General features: G+C 41.4%; 1 protein-coding gene across 1 annotated transcript in view; it reads right to left on the minus strand.

The window, feature by feature from the left end:
* GLG1 (golgi glycoprotein 1) overlaps nt 1-17,758 on the minus strand; it is an 85,998-nt gene that overhangs the window by 20,069 nt on the left and 48,171 nt on the right. The window contains exons 4-8 of the mRNA XM_032121767.1: nt 14,740-14,955; nt 7,847-8,050; nt 7,139-7,210; nt 4,797-4,980; nt 2,829-3,043 (exon numbers count right to left, since the gene is read on the minus strand). Of these exons, the coding sequence (XP_031977658.1) occupies nt 2,829-3,043; nt 4,797-4,980; nt 7,139-7,210; nt 7,847-8,050; nt 14,740-14,955 (891 nt within the window). The remainder of the gene's footprint in view (nt 1-2,828; nt 3,044-4,796; nt 4,981-7,138; nt 7,211-7,846; nt 8,051-14,739; nt 14,956-17,758) is intronic.

Raw genomic sequence — 17,758 nt, forward strand, 5'->3', positions numbered from 1 at the left:
GTGCATAGGATCCCTTACGTCCACAGCTGGGCACAATGAGGCTCAACACACATCCAGGGGTTCTCTTTCTAACTTAGGCCAAACCACTTAGAGAAAGCCATTGTTCTCCACCCTTCACAGAGCTTTAGAATTTTGGCAAGTTCACTGTTGAAACGAAGACAAAACCCCCACACAGCTTTGACACTTAGGTCTAGATGTGCTTCTTGCACAACAGCAGTTAGGTGTGAGCAGAGACTCTCACATGCAAGATGACTCCGGCTGAGGTGTCTCACAAGAAATGGAACTTCTCAGATTAAAATACTGGGGGTTTGAGAATGTCTAAGAATGCATTTTGTTGACAGTTTTAAATACAAATAATCACTGAATCTGGATGAAGGAAAGGGTACGAGTCAATGCTCTTGCCTTGCAGGAAAATAAAATGGAGGTTCTTTGGTTGTGTTTTGTTGTTTTAGGATTCTTTAGGTTGTTTTTGGCAGATGGGCAAAAGTCTTCCTTTCATAAGACGAGCAGAATCAGAGCAAACCTTCACAGACAGGACAGTAAGTAAAACCAGATCCAAATTAGATGTTTTCCCTTCCAATTGCCTCCAGCAAACTTTCTAGGCATGTGTGCCCGGTCAAAGAGCTTCTATAAGGAAGAATTTCAGGACAAGAACTATTGCTTTGAGTTAGCCAAGAAATCATGGTGCTGTACTAGCATTACCTCATGATGCTGCTAAAAGCACAGGGATGCGAGTCTTTGACTCTATAGAAAAGACAACATCTGGAGATGGACCCAAAGAACTGCAGCAAGCTCTGCTGGGACCACCCCAGAGCACCTGTGCTGTTCTCTGTTTCTGCAGGTGAAAATGTAGGAGTGCCACACACAACAGCTCCACCATCAAGAGCCACAGCAGAACCATACGTCTAAGGTGCTCTCTAGGTACCCAGAAAGAACTGAAATGGCTCCAGCTTACTCTAAAGGATGGATCTCTAACTTCCCTTCTTCAGGGCTTGCCATCTGGGCCAACCTCATGTGACAAGGAGTTGGAGTCTCTAGCACATGTTGCCTAGTATCTGGAAGACTTTCACACAATATTCTCTTCCTTGCAAAGGTAATGTATCTGCCTTGGAACGCGAAAATAGGAAGCTCATTCTAACACAATAAATCAAAACACAACAAAGACACTGACAACCCTTACCATTCAAATACAAAATATAAGAACAATAAATTATTTAGTATTTCAAAAGCTGTAGGCAGCTATGTAATAGCACCATGTCAGTCTTCAGAAACTCAGAACATTGGAACGTTTATTCTGTTCTTGCAATCATCTATTTCCTCTTGCCCATAAAAATCCAGACAAACTAAATGTAGTTTATAAAATCAACACCTTATTTGCTTCTTTCTGCTGTCCTTTGCCCAGAGAACAAAACACATTTAACTTGAAGGAGACTCATGGACGATCCTATTTACTATTGCATCAACTTACTGCAAAAAAATTAAAGCAGTATCTTAAGTATAAGAGAATTAAAAAACCTCCAAACCTGCTCAAAATTTCTAAAGATATTTTTCTCTGGAAGTCTGAAATCCTGTATCACTTTTGGGGGTCTCCTGTTTTGACTTACGACTTGTTCTGAACATGCACTTCATGATCTAAAAGTTATTCCCAAGATTAACTGATCTTATGAATATTTGCAAATAACAAAATTCTGAAGCAGCAGTTTCAATTTTGTATTTAAACAGAAACAAATACTCAGTTTCTCACACAAAGGCTGCAGAGCATAAGTAATGCACTACAGATCCCCGCAGGAATGACTCAAACTGTACAGCTGCTGCACAAGTACACCTGGTATTTATGCAGAAAAGCTTCACCACAAAAGCACCCAATGCCTTACAAAAATTTAACAGGTATTAATTTATCTTTGATAATACACACAAACTGGCATCATGTGAGGCTCAAGTTTTAAGCTACATTTACAACAGAAATGTATAGAACAGTGGTTCTGTATATTAAAAGAAGTCAAGAGCATACATCTCCCCAAATTCCTACATCAGCACTAATACTCCTTTGCCATTTTTATCATTGATGTCACTTTCTTGGGGTCATGGGTCATTAAAACCAAGTACTAAGTACAAAAATGTAATTTCATATTAAAAAGCACTAATGAGTTTGAACAAAAATTGAATTGTTTTCAATTTAAAGAAATGATAAGCAGGATGTATTTGGGCCAAAATGGAGTTTAAAAAAAAGGCAAAATAAATATTCCATTTTACAGAGGTATTTTGGAGGAAAATAACATTTCCTTCACTGGCTGCAACTACATCAACCCACAGCAGTCTGCTGTACCTCCCTGTCCCTGAAGTTCCATTTCCATCCTTAAAGCTGAATGAAATAGCAAAAATAAAACTGAGTGGGAAGGTGCTTTGAAAGGTTTTGTGCATTTCCAAGGACAGGGCACAGGGGGAAAAGTAAAGGAAGAAAAGGGAAGAGGGGGGAAAGGGAAGGAGAAGAAATATTTTAGAATTATAAACAGCAAGTTTCCCTACATCTTACACCCAAGGAGAGAATTCCATGACTTCAAAGCTGGTGAGGAAGAACTAAAGAAGATCCAATACAAAACCCAGAGCACAACAATGCAAAATGTATTTTTGAGGGCAAAAACACCACCCCTTACTGATGTGCTGCTAGATAGCATGGCAATTACACAACTGCTTCCAGCATTCAGTGGCACCCAGCAGAGCCAGGCTGACTTCAGCAGAACCTCCATCGCAAGGCAAAACATTGACAGACAAATCAATGCTTCTACCAACTGAGCAAACTTAAGTGAAGTGATAGAAAAGCTCCTTACTGCCTGCTGACAATTGAGCCCGACGCTGCCCTTTTCACCCCGGACTACTTTCATCAGGCAGTGCAGGGTGCGACCTTTCCGATGGAGGCCGGAGCAGTGGTGCTCGATCTCCCCTCGGCAGCTCAGGATGATTTCTGGGCTCAGTGAGAAGTCTTCCATCAGCATGCGCCGGTAATCCAGCATTTCACCCTGGCACTCACTGCTCACTTGTCGACCTGAGCCAAGAGAAGATGATGTTATTTAGTTTCAATGCTTAGCAGAGCCCTTCTTGACTTGTGCTACCAGCGAGTTGGAAGAGCAGAGACAATCAAGAGTCCACGCTCTGAACAACACCAGACTGCAACAAATGTGCTGGAGCATTTGTGCTGGAGAATAAAGCAGAGGTTATGGTAGCTCCTGTCATTTAAACAACCTTGTAAAATATAGCCAGTCTATGGATTTAACACAGTTTTTTAAAAAAGAATGCCTGAAAGATTAAGAGAATCTGATTTTGGATTTCACATTACAGGAGTTGCTTCTGACGAACAGCGGAAAGCACTCATGGATCTGCAGTTCTGTAGCACAAGTCAGCTTTTCCCCTTATGCTCAAGGGCTCCTTTTCCCACTAGAGTTCCACTTTGGTAGTTCACCAGCTTGGTATGTAACAGAGAGGAATTTGTTTGGACAGCAGGTTAAACACTTTCTCCAAGGAGAGGGTTTTCTAGGGCAATAATACATAAATGCTCAGGAAGCCAAAAATCAGACTAAAACAAGAGTGTATATGGAGTGTCCAACAAACCACTGCAGCTGCATAGAAATCTTGCTGTAGTAAATGCTTAGACCTGCTATAAGCTTTCCTGCAGACCCCATCACAACCTATTCATATGTGCACAACATCCCATGGAACATAGGACACTCCAACAGGGGCTGCCAGGCATTGTAACACATGCACATGGAGCTGTGTGGAATAATTAGTGTTCCTCCTGGGCTATGCCGCATGCATGAGACACTGCAGAACCTGTTCCACCATGAAAGTAAATAACTGAACAGCAGTTTTCTGCATGTAATTCAGGAAATCACCTGCCCTACTGCAGGGAGAAGTAAAAAAAAAAAAAATCCCACAATTTTTCTACAAACAGGGTACATCATTTCCACATCAATCAGAAGCAATGAGTTAGTCAAACTCACAAATGTAGAGACTGCTTATGGAATTATGGCAGCCTTCCCATCGCATGCCAGAGGCACTGCAGCATGCAGCCCTGCTGCTCACTCTGAAAACCACACAGCTGCATGCCAAGAGGAAAAACAAACAGTTCTCCAGTGCAGATCTAGAGGATGCAACACATTATTTCACATTATGGCAATTTCACAGAGAACCTTTAGCATGGTCCAGCTGCACTGAGCCTTCTAATGCCTTTGGAAACAGCAGCTGGTGTTAGGACACCTCCAGCTTACATTAACTTAAATGATCAAAAATAATATTCTCACACTTACCTTCCTTCTATATAGGGAAAAACCAGAGTCACAGAAATAAGGCATTTACCCAAGCTACTGAACTGCAAGAAAAAACATTATTTACAGCAGGCAGAGGACTGAGTATCCCTGGTTTTCCCTGAGTGAGGATAAACAGGTTCTCTATTCAGTGTTTTAACCTTGTAGCATATTTAATGCTTACTACACAATGGAGGAAAAGAGCTGCTTGAATTCACAGTGAATAGAAGGATTTGCAACTATACATCAGCAGTCCAAGTGGGATTTGCTATTTTGCATTTTAAACTTCTTGTCTGCACAAAAGAAGTCAGTGGCAGGAGGGGTTTACTCAGCTATTCTGATCATCAAAACAACAGTGATGAAAGCACCATGATGAGGAACTTTGTCTTTGAAACAAAGTTTGGAAAAAGGTTCTTGGAGAAGAAGGCTTTAAATACACAAAGTTGAAGGTCCCTCATTTTAAAACCAAGGTGCCAGCAAGTTTTGAACTCCACTTACCTCTGTGCACAGCAGACTCTAAGCACATCAACAGATAGGAAAGCCGGGCTTCCCGAGAGCGGGGCAGGTTCTCCACATTACAGCGGTATTTCTTCAGGTCACTTTTACAGGACTTGGCCAGCGAGTAACTGACTTTGTAGTCCTGGGCAATGAGCTTCTGGCGGGTCGTCAGCGCATCACGACACTGCAGGAGACACATTGGGATGGTGGAATGAGCTTCCGTGTGCTGGTGGCAGAGAGCTGGCCCTGCTGCTGTCGAGTTTTCAAGTTGGATCTCAGGAAACAACCGATGCTTTTAAATTTATGTGTTTAAGCTGGGCTGCAGCTAAATTTCATTTGTCTCACAGAAAGCACACAGTTAACAATGCACACTGAGGTCAACGGATCAGGGGTATCAAAGGGAGCAGCTCTCAAAACTGCACATTCATCCAGCTTTTTGTGAAGAGCTACGGCTGAGAGCGTGACTCATTTGTGGTAACTAGGAGCAGTTGCTGACATTTACCCCAGCTGTGGTACATGCTCACCCCGTGCCCTCAAGAAAGAACTTTTTCCAGTTGCATTTACAAAATAGTGCATTTCTTGGATTTGTTCTGCAACGCACTGAGGAGATGACAGCAGATAAAACAGTCTAACTGTGGGAATTTCTAGCCATTTTCCACAACTGGTGAGGTTCATGAGGATGCACTGTGGCCAAACCCGAACCTAGCAGCTGCAAGAATAACCCTCCGAATTTCATCCAAAAAAGGGCCTGTAAAAACACTGCTACACTTCATAGCTTTTGGTTTACATTATGTGGAAATTAAATCTGAGAGCAGCAGATAACTCAGAATAGCTCAAGCAAATTTCCCCATTCCCAGCCCACTTGAAAGGAAGGAAAACAGTGAATATGTAGGTAGGGAGAAGAGGGAGCAATCTTGGCACAAGGAACAGAAAAGCCCTAGAACCCGCTCCCCACTTCCTTACGTCAGGTTTTTGACTTCACTCCCTCCTTCCCACACCTACTCGAGGACCTGGAAAGCCCTACTCCAAGATATTCCCACACCCTCTTTCATGCTCCTGTGCAGTCTCAGACCCTGGGACTGGACAAATTTACAGCTCTGAACACAGGGAGGTACTGGCTCGCAGATACCTCATCACCTGAAGTAGGGAAAGGCTGGATACAGCCTGGGAACCAGTTTTGGATGACAAAAAGCGAGCCACCCACCAGCAGCTATTGCTGGCTACATGTGTATGCAGCAGCCAACGCCATCAGCACGAAGGGACTCTTTGCTGGGTAACAGTTTCTACAAAACCAGTGACTTTGCAGATGGTCCAACCTTGGCAGCTCTGAGAGTGAGAACTACACTTAGTGTTCCTTCTGCTCTGCAAACTGCGTCCTCAGAGCATCCACCCCTCTCTCCCTACGAAGTCATCTGCTGCAGCTTGGTCTAACCTCTCTACATCTTATTCATACCTCGGTCAGCTGATCATGGAAAACACCCTTCAAAAACTACCAGTGTCCCTGTGTAACTAAAAAGAAGTTAAGCAACAGCAGCAGCTCATTTCAGTAACACGTTTCTACAAAATGGAGCTTTCTTTCAAGCCCTCAGTGATCACTCATTCAGATTTGAATTTGTTAATTGGAACCAAGCTGTCAGACAGCTAATGCATTTAACAAAAAGGAAATTAGTCTGATCCCTCCAGCACTCTGAATCAGGCTCCTTCAGCAGATCAGCTCTGAGGAGATCTTTACAGATATTCATCTTCATATCCTTTCTGACATTATAATTCCATATAATCCCAAACACTATGATGCTGCTTCTAAAATCACTGAAGGCATTGCTGCCTTAACAAAGCACCTATGCCAATACCAACTGTTCATGACTAGCTTTCTAGAACAACTTTTTTTGCTGTTGTTGAAAACCACATCAAGAAAACCATGAAGAAAACTTCAGTCACTGAACTGCGCATCCTTCCCACAGAATGTGATGCTTGAAAACACAAGTGAAACAAACACAGCTTCATTTTTGTTTCTAATCTGTACAATTAGAACAGCATTTATTCAAGGCTTACCTCAGCATGCTGTGACTCCTACTTTAAACAGTCAATCACAATGCTACCACTTGAGCTCCATGTCTGCCTCCCCAAATTACCCACCCAAAAGCTTTGATTTATTTAAATCCTTTAAAGACTGAAACTTGAAACACAAAAACATAAAAGTAAAAAGCATTTGTTAAAGCAGACGATTATCTGGCTAGGAAGATGACAGATTTTCCTTAACACTGGAAAAGAATAATGCAGTCTGGACTGAGGAATGATCTGATGATTTCTGCAGTAAGGATTTGTCTCACCAGGATACGTACCTTTTCACTCATTGATTCTTCAAACTTGTGATTAAAGAGGCACTTGTATACTCGGCCTTCCCCAGCCTGAGTCTGTAAAACAGAACAATAACATTTGCCATTAAAGTTAAGACTTGTGACACTTAACGAGCAGGCTAAACTACACCTGAAGAGAATTTTTTTAAGCTAACAATATATTTGAGTTAATACTTCAAATGACAGTGATAGCTTCTATGCAATAAAAATCCTTTAAATTTTATTGCATTTTTAAAAATCTGGTCATGTTCATCACCCTTTTAGTGTCACGACTCTCAGCTAATACAAGCTATTTGACACTGAACAATGCAGCTCTTCAGCTCACGCTCTAGGCATAGGAAGTGCTGCAAGTACAGTCAGACCAGGCTTACCTTGTGCAACAGCTCACAGCTGTAGAAAGGAGTGGTCACACACCTCTGCCTTTCCTCCCCCACTCCCTGTCACACCAGCTATGACGCCCATTAAACCATTTATGCCAATTCAGTTCATTAACTCATTGGAAATAATGCATGTTTGTTGGGTGAGTGAATTTAATACTGGAATTATTGCAAAATGACAGCTACAAGGTATCTGTTTCCAGTATTATACAATATCACTCAGGCTCCAGTTTACACTTCCATTCCTTTTTCCAGAGAGGTTTTGGGGTTTTTTAAATGGATTACTGTAGAGAGAAGGGAAGAGGAAAGTACTCACATTTTCACAGAATCGTTCTCTGTCATCTCGGCATGCAAAGTAGAGATGCCGGTCCAGGTGGAAGTCATCGGAAGAGAGTTCAGCTACACGAAGAATTGCCTTCTTACACTGATCAGAAACCTGGATTCGAGGATCAGTCTCCTCTGCCTCTTTTACCAGGCCTTTTTCCAGGCATGCCACCACCTCTCCTTGCGAGTGAGCATCCTATAGGAGAACAAGACATCTGTAACCAAGCTTTTACATAATCAAGTGATCTGTGATTCTGGCTAAGTACCACATTAATTAAGCAACAAATTGTCTACATATAGACTTCCCAACATTTAGCCTAAACCACATTTAAATTCAGAGGAGGCAACAATTAAGACCTGTACTGACCACACTTCATACATCACCATCCCACTGACAGTCACCATGAAATCCCTCCCTCCAATGCTCTGGGCTTGTTTTAATGTGACTTAATGAGATTATCACTACTTAGTCACACTGCTCAGAGCAGTTTACCAAAACAGCCAAATTATCTTTAATCTGACACAGCTTTCTTGGCACCATGGCAACAGCAAGGAACAGCATCACATTAAGAAGATACTTGGGAGAGAGAAAAATCATAGTTTTGCCATGCCTTCAGTTTGGGTGGTGAAAATTCATGATGCAAAAAAGGCCACAAAGGAGCTTTGACTAATGTAGGCTTCTGAATGCTAATTCCCTTACCAAGAGAATAAAAAATTGCAAAGCATTCAACAGTAGACAGAGGTCTCGGACAAAGCAGTTCTGGCCCAGTGCTGTGCACCACATCCACTGTTCTGCAGGCCTGGAGACAACCTTGGACTGTGAGCAGCAACTGCCACTGAACATAGAGAGCCTGTGCTTTGTTTGAAAGCCTGGAAGAGGCAGGACAAAGCTCAGCAAAGCTCCACTTAGTTTCCTATATCCTCTTTATGTGCTTAGAAAGAGAACCGTGCTCTCTATCTCTGTAGAAGGTCTGGGTCCCCAAATGGACTCTACTGGTATAGACTTCTCAAGGCTGCTGCAAGGTTTTCATGTGAAGGCCACCTTAATTTATGCTGCTCTGCTGCGAAAGGATATTGCCACTAAACTTAGGCTGTCTGAGTATGCAACAAGGCATGCACGTTCACATTCAGCTGAATCACCCAGTCTGGCATTTGCAGTCACCATTTAGGAGCCATCCCTTCAGCTTGCTCTGTCAAGCAGATCATCCACTGCTGTTATAGGAGCATGAGTAAGAGAGCAGTCTCCATAAAACATGTCCATGATTACTCAAAGCCATGCAACTCTCCCAAATCTTTTTCTTCTGACGTGTCTCCTTACACAGGCAGCCTTCGATTCCTGTCTTAATTCTGCTACACTTGGAGCACAGGCAGAATTTGGTTGATTACTTGTTAACTTGTAAACACAACCCAGAAACATCATCAGTTTAAAAAGGCTAAAAGAAGTTTTCCCCTACCAAAAAAAAAACCAAACCAAAAATCAAACGAAAGCAGAAAACCCAAAACCCACACTCCCCAAAATTCCTTTTTTTGGTTTGCTCCTTTCTTTGAGTGAGAACTGGCCAATTCCATATGCTGAGTAGGTATCTTTGAAGAAATATAATTATACATCAACAGTCCCTTTAGGACTGAACCTCAAATCTGGATTCTGAGGAATACTACTTAGAAGTACATTTGCCACATCACTTAAAATTGCCATTTATCCATAACCACATCAAAAACAAACACTGTTCTGCAAACCCTCATGGTCAGTCACAGGTAGCAATTACAGCTGAGAAGATGTCACGTGTGAATGATTGAAAACAACCATTTTAAGCTCCTCCGGCACATTTTTGCTCCTGCCCAAGTCAAGTTGCAGCTGGGAGGCAAGGCAGACCAAGGTTATTTTCACTCACCTGCAGCTTTCCTTTGCAAGCCAGCAAGGAGGGCACAAGGCAAGCTTTTCCTGCTAGGAAAATCAGAAGTTTCCTGGTTTATTGCAGTGTGGGTTTAGATTCCTGGTCAGTGTCATATTATATATGTAAGTAAACCTATTTTTAATAGGAAATCTGGAAAGCAGGTTTCCATATGCTGGATGTTGAACATTTGCTGTTACACTTTAGGGATACAACATGAAATGGCTCATTTATTGCATTTCTTTGCTAATAGTGTTTTCACATTTGGGCAGATCATCCTGAAGTGCTGGCTACTCTGCTGCCCTGTGTTAGAGCAATATTGAAACATGGCAGACTCAACAGAAACACACAAACGAACCCATCTGGCTCCTGAAACATGCCCTTTCCTCCAACTATCAAGCATTTACACGCCTCCTTGTGGTACCCTTCATGTTCCTGTCCCCCCATGACACTGTTTGGAAGATTTACTGGCCTAATCTGGGGTTCATTTTCAGGCAGATCAGGTCCCTACAGTGCTAGTGCTGACTAGTTCAGCAATTTTAAGGAGAGCCTGACTTCATTTCCTCAAAAGCGCACGAAGGCACCCACACTACTGCCAAACAGAGCATAGGACTCTACAAACATGGTTTAGAGAAATATCACTTCAAGTTTTAATTACAGCGTAACACCTACTGTATTTAATATTGTACAATCTCTTATTGCAGACTGGAAGCGAAAACAAATGTGTGTACAGCTGCACTCAACCATCCTGTTCTAAAGCAGCTGGCAGTGAAGGCTCATTCCGAGGATGGCAGCACAATTTTGACACACACTGGTGGTACCTGCATCACTACCCAGCTCTACACCACAACAGCTGCCTGTTCCCACCTGCATTCCATGTGCCAACAGTCCCGCACGGTCAGCTCAGCTTCAGAGGCACCAAAGTCAAGGGTCATCATCCCACAGCAGGAGCTCTCCCAGTCCTGCTCCAGCACCAGCTACCTGGTGTGTGCAAGGGGGAAATACCTGCTGCAGCTCTGCTGTGGAATGAATCCCAAAAAAGATTTTCCTCTATCCAGCACCCATTGTCAGAAAACCTCCATAGCAGTTGAAAACCTCTAAGTTCACTCCAAAAGTCAGGACTAGTGCAAAACAGCTGCCTGTTGACAAAGTCTAGGCCTCATTTCTCTGTAGCAATACACTGAAATACAAGAGATTAAATCTAAAAACCATATATGGTTCTTGGAACATAGCTTCACCACCACTATCAAGCTTTAAATGGAGGATTTTAACTGAAAGTATTGCAAATATCTGTAAAACATACTAGATAATTACCTAGTCTGGAGAATCTTGAAACTCTTCATAGCTTTATTAAAGGATATACCTAGATCCACAAAGGATACAAGTAGCTTTCCAGTACTGTCCCACAGCACTTTGAGCCACAGAGGAATGGAACTCAGTTCTAAATGTGCCCAAGCAAATCCCCTTCAGCACAACACTCTGTGAGATTTTAATCCTATGACTAAAATTCAAACTCCAGGCATGCAGCTTTAGGCCAAAACAGAATTTTAAAAACATTAGGTTTACTATTCATTTTCCATTAGAAATTTTACTTTCCCCCCAGTATAGCTTAGGCTTTGCAACTGTTGGGGTTTTTTTGGTCATTTTTCAGAAGTTTCCTGGAAAGGATTTTATCCTGTCTGAAACCTGACATGCCTCAAGTACACATCTGTTCCAGCTGCAGCCTATCAGAGAGAAGCTAGAAAAGTGATCAAAAGAGAATGAAGAGTAAAAAGAAGCAGCAGGCAGAAGGGTAAAATATAACCTGTCTCATCAGCACAGCACCCTGCACTGGACAATTGTGGAAACCTGCTGGAGCCAGAGCAGCCAGGCTATGGAAAACCAGTCAGCAGATCAACTGGGAGCTCCAGTTCAGCATTCCACCTGGCTAACCCACACACCAGGGATGCTGGGATGCCTCTCAGATTAGCTAATTCCCAATACTTCAGATGATAGGACACTGCATAATACTACACATACACTGCTATACTAGTACACTGAGTAAACGAAGACTGAGCTGAATGTTATAATCTCTTCCCATTTAGACTCAGTTTCTTCTGTGTCCAGTACTTTTGTGAAACTAAGGAAAGAGAGCAACTGTACTGGAAGCATTTAGAGGTAAAAAACAAAAACAAAACCAAGAAAACAATGGTGTTTTAAGGTGTCTTCCTTTAGGAAAAATACTGTTATCTGATAAAGTACTGCAAGAGATGTGCAATTGACACTTATGCAGCCTTCATTATGGCAAATAATCAACTACAGCTTGGACATCATAGCCAAATAGCACCCTGGCAACTAGACACTACCCGCTAGAGTTTGATACAATCCTGGACCCGACCAGGATTAGGAAAATAGCTCATTTCAGTCAGCAGCTGAAGAAAAGCTCCACTGCAATTACCCATTTCAATTTCAAATTAGATCCCTATTGCATGAAGATAAAACAACTTTTAAATACCAGGAGACCAAATTCATTATGAAACACAACATCCAACTGGAGAGGTGACTGAAATTACTTTTAAATGTTTCTCCACTAGCTGGAAAAAGACAAAGACACCCCCCCCCCCCCCCCGCCAACACCTCCACAACACAGGCATGTTAGAAAACCTAATGCTTTCACATGACACATCTACAGCCTTTCTGCTACATACAGCAAAATGAAGTCTAGGGTCAGATCAAGACTTCTAAGCTGAACTTTACTGCTCTTACAAAGCAGAAACCCAACTACAAATGTGTGAAAAGAAAGCACAGAAACCACCACATCAGAAGCAACACACTCAGCAAGAACAGAATTCAGTTAGGAACTATCGAGCAAGTTGAAACAAAAGGAAGTATAGAAAAGGAACGTGGTTAGCTAGCAGAGAAGCTTCAAAGGGCAGTGTAATTCCAGATGATCAACTTAAGTGCCTTTCACAGTTAAAAATGCCAGCTTATCCCAGTTACTCTGATGAAGCTCTCATACTGCAATCTACTAGCTGCCTGATGTAGATGGAGTTCATGGTCTAGCTGTGCTTATTTCCATAAAAAAAAGAGAGAAAGAACCTCTTCCCCCATCTTCCTCCTCAGGTGTCCAGGTCCTATTTATTAAATTCACAGTTACCTTCAGTCATACAAAAAGGTAATGACTGTTTCTCTACAGGTAAGCTCTCAGGAGCTACAGCATGGAAATAAAACCTTAACCAGCATCTGATGGGAGCAAATTAGATTTCTCTGAAGCAGCAAAGGGATAGAACAGAACACTGACAAAAGAAATGCTTGCATAGCCATTTATAGCTGTTTCCATAGCAGTATAGGGTACTTCAGTTGCTCCAAGTGCCAAGGATGACAGCATAACAAAAGATATATGACAGGCTGCAACGCTTTCACAAACCAAGGCACAATATTCTGGGTTGGGTACCAAGAAAGCGAGGAATATGCCTAAGCCATAGTAAAACCCATGGAAGTTTGGTTAGTGACCACTTTGCTAGCCCACAGAAACTTGGTGACCCAAAGTTTCCCTCTCTTTGGTGCCTTGTGACCTCAGCAGCCCAGCCATCCTCCCCCTTCACCCGCCTGAACCGATCAACATGGCAGGTTGTGCACAGTTACACACACACAGGCCTGCCCACATTGGCTTCACTCCTACCATATGAGATTTGGTTTATGCTTACAAAATCCCCTCTGCTGCATCCCTTCAGTGCTACCATAAATATTTGACTTTATTTAAATTTGGTCAAGCCACAGGTAATATGCAGACCTGACACACAGGATGCATGTTACACTTCTGATTCTATACTGATTGTTAAAAGCAGTTTTTCATTCTCATTTCATGAGGTCTTTCAGCCCAGTATTACAAGAGAGCCTTTACTTTATGGAGAAAGCAAGTTACTCAGCTGTTAGCAGTCTGAACCTATAGTGCATCCAAGTTCCTCCCACTTCTACGGTTGCTTTTGTTCTTGTTTCCAGAAATGAGTCCTCATTTTTGTACTTTCTGTGGCTCACCTAAGTCTTCTGGAATACACTAGAACTTAAATTTAACACACTAGCTGCTTATAGCTGTGAATATCTCAAACAACTAGGAAAGCTTCTTTTTTTAACCAAAAACTGTGTATCTTATTGCAAACCCTTTCATTAATAGCTCATTTATGAGACTGTTATAAGCATAAAAGCTGTAATTCAAAAAAACACTGTAAAAAGTTGATAGGCTAATTTTAACTTTAACCCTAACATAAAACTTAGAGAAAAGTCACTCATTCCTGCAGCACTACGTAACTGCTGCCTGCCTATAGCTAATGCTGAAGCAGGCAGGGAAAGACAATCCCTTGAAAACAAACCCCACATCTAGTCAGTATAAACTGTTCATTGCATCAACTTCTGCTTAAGTCTCACATAGCAAAAGAACACCGATATAGTAAAACCAGGACAGTATTGGCAAGTCTGAACTACTAAAATGTGACACCACATACCCTGTGCCCTTCAACTGATTTTTTAGGGGCAGAGGAAAGGAGAAGCAAACAGATAAATGGTGTTGATCCAGTCTATCAACTAGAGCCTGAGAAAGCAGAAAGGGTTATAGCACAGGCATCATCACCTTGATAACCTTCCTGCCAGACCCAACCAGACTGTGAAATAAGCCAGGCAATAGGCATGCTTAAATCTATTGTTTGGATTCACTGTACTGAGTCAAGCTTGAGAGTACCTCATCAAAGAGACAACTACCTGCCAGATCACCTGTAGTGGTGTGTGGAAAGACAAATGAAAGTCTCTGCATAGTCATTCCTCACAGAGAAACGAATGCATGTTTATTAAAAAGGAACTGCAAACAATCAGGACATCACCCTATTCAGACAGATGAGATACACCACGTATTTTCTCAGTTGCAAGCAGGACAGTAATACTACTGCAGAGCCTCCACATCCGTTTCCTGAAGTGAATGACTTTTACAAGTCTATTGACAACCTACATGTTTTCTGGATACCTTTTCTCCAGGTCGAATGCTGCCACATTTCAGGAGATTGATGTCAGCTTTGCAGTCATCCATGAAGCCACAGATCAAGCGATAATCGCTGAAGATAATGGCTGTCATTTTAGTGATGTACTGATGGCACTGGTATTCAGTGATGTTGCCCCTGTGATCCACCAAACATGACACCAGGAACCCTTTACCAACTGGTTCATCTGCACACTCCTTTATCTGTTAAAAAAAAAAAAAAAAAAAAAAAGAAAGAAAAAAAAAGAAAATTACAGCGGCTGCAGCTATTCAATTTAACCTTATAAGAAAATCCTCAAAGAAACTTGCATCTGTAGCTTCAAAATCTGCTAGCAAAGAAACCCTCTAGGCTTTAGTTTGATTTTCAGTAAGTCAGAATAATTGAAAATATTTCAGAAATGAGAAATCTCATGTGTGCCAGCATGCAAAAAAAGCAAACACAGCGACCTTGAGGATTATAAACTCTATTGCTCAATAATCGTCTTTTATAATTACACTGAACCCCTGCAATCAAGTAGACTTGTAGGAAAAATGCTAGTTTGACAAACCTTTATTTAGAACACTGAGCATATTACATCTCTAAATCATACTTAGACCCCCATTAGCCACCTGACCTCACACAATATAAGATTTTGGTCAGAAGTGAGACTGATTCAAAAGTCAACACTATTTATGGAACTGTTTATAACTTGCTGGGAGATGAAAAATATTATAAAGGAAAATCCTCATCAAATTCTTTTCTATGAGGCTCTTGCATAAACTGATTGTTGGTACTAAAACCATTTTACTCAGTGGTCTAAAAAAAGTAAAAATCACTGCTAACCAAAGCTGAAAGCTGTGCAGGGATTGGAAAAGCAGCGTACAAGAACAGACAGGTCCCCAGTATAAATCACAGCCTGCACTGCTCAGGGAAGCAGACAGTCAGGCCAAACCCTCCACCTCTGAAAGTAAAAGATGCAGGCAGTTTTGACAGTGTCTTTCCAAGGGAAGGGGAAAACATGGTTACTTATCAGTTAAGGATGGTCCCTGGAGGAATCTTTCAATAGAAGCAGTGCAATGCTCCAAGGAGCACCAAGACTACACAACTCTTTAACCCTGGCAAGCCCATGTTGAAATACTTGCCCAGTTCTGGTGGCCCCTGCTCAGGAGCGTACTGAAAATCGCAGCCATAACGCTGCAGAAAGAACTCCTGGCAGGCAGACACTTAAGTTCAGAGCTGATAGGTTTGCAAGGAATAGATACAGGTTTGCAATGGGCTGACTTGATTACATCAAAGATTTGTCCCTGTAAAAATACTGAAGGGCTCATCAATCTCAAGGAAGATCTATGGCAATCAATAATTCTGGCAGTTTCAGATAACAAGCAAGGGCAGCACTAAGGGAACAGGCAGGAAACCATTTTATCGGTTCTCAAATACCAAGTAGGAATATTTATATTGGAAATTTTAAAAAATGGAGAGCTGTCTCTAGGAAGATATATTCTAATTCAAACAAGAATAACTCAGGGCACCCTATGACAGACTCACACAGGTCAGACTAGATGAATAAAACAGATCTCTGCCTCAGCTTATGAGACCATTACTTTCCGTGTAACAAATAAAAAATTCAATATTTTAAACATCATTATTTGAAGGCAGATGTAGGGTGGTGAAATATTTTATATTTACTCTAAATAGCTACTAGAAAAACATTTACTAAGGTCAATGTAATTGTTACAGATAAGGTATAAAATACATTTCAAAGTGAAAACACATAGGACCCTTGCAGGGTGAACAGGACAGAGCTGAGCAAGTGCTCTCTGAGAAAGCTGCATCTTTGGTTTGGCCCTACTTCAGCTCAAGTACCGTGAGCCAAACCAGCACACAACGGCAACATGCTGTTTTTGGAAGAGTTTGGCTTTGGAAACAGCCCCAGAGCTCCACAGCCTGAGCCACTGAACTGCAGAAAAGACCAAGCGATCATGTTATTGCCAGGCCACTTCTGAAGCAACCACCGTTATCTGGTGGCCAACTATAATTCTAGGTTAAAGCTCTTGCCAGAACTTATAAAAACCACAACAGCTGAGAAGAAAAGAAATTGAAATTTGAAACTGTATTTAGGTGATAAAATTAAAGGTGCACTTTTCAGAACATACCCATACCCAGTTGGGTCAGTCACCATTTCCCAAATGACTTTTTCTAGGAATTGCTCTTCTAGTTTTATTTTGTTCTGAGTGCAAAGCAATACTTTAAACAGAGCTCATTCAACCAGCAAAAAGTCACCTATACCTGTTAGTGGAAATTTAAGGAATAGGTTAATAGTGGGAATATGAATAGGTTGATACTATATGTGAGGAGTATATGCCCACTATATATCTGTTTTAAAGAGTTTTGTAGAAGTACCTTTAAAAAAATGTTAATGGAATGGTTTATGCACCTGTCTCAGTATTAAACACCAGAAGATCAAACATGAGATTATTATTCCTTATCTAACCTTTTTCTTTAACTAAACACCACTCATCAAATGGCAAAATTCTAAAATTATGTACACTCTTCCTACTGCTTTTAAACATCATATCCCAGATTTAGAGGGCATCATTTACAGCAATGCCAGACTGCCACTGTATAAAAATGGTAATTAAACAGACTATTAAAAGAGTGTTTTCAAGAATGCCTTGGTTGTAAAAATTCTGCAGCAGCCATATGACATAAACCAGAAAAACACAATCTCTTCTATGATCGCAAAAAAGCGGGATTCAACAGATTTGGCAGTGCTTGCTTTTGGGAGTTACCAAACTCCAACTGCAACACAATCCTTTGATGCAAGCTGTCTTCCTTCCACTGTTTCATCTTCTAGCCTTCTTTTAATAAGTATTTTTCTGTTCTCTCCTTACACTAAACAATTTACACCAGAGCAGACAATGTTTTTTTAAAAGGCAAGTTTATGGCTAGGTCACATTATACTGGCGAATATACAAATAATGTTTTTGAAAGCATGGCTTAGTGACTGAATTAAGTCAGCTGAAGCCT

This window comes from Corvus moneduloides, chromosome 12, assembly GCF_009650955.1.
Source record: "Corvus moneduloides isolate bCorMon1 chromosome 12, bCorMon1.pri, whole genome shotgun sequence".
Taxonomy (NCBI): domain Eukaryota; kingdom Metazoa; phylum Chordata; class Aves; order Passeriformes; family Corvidae; genus Corvus; species Corvus moneduloides.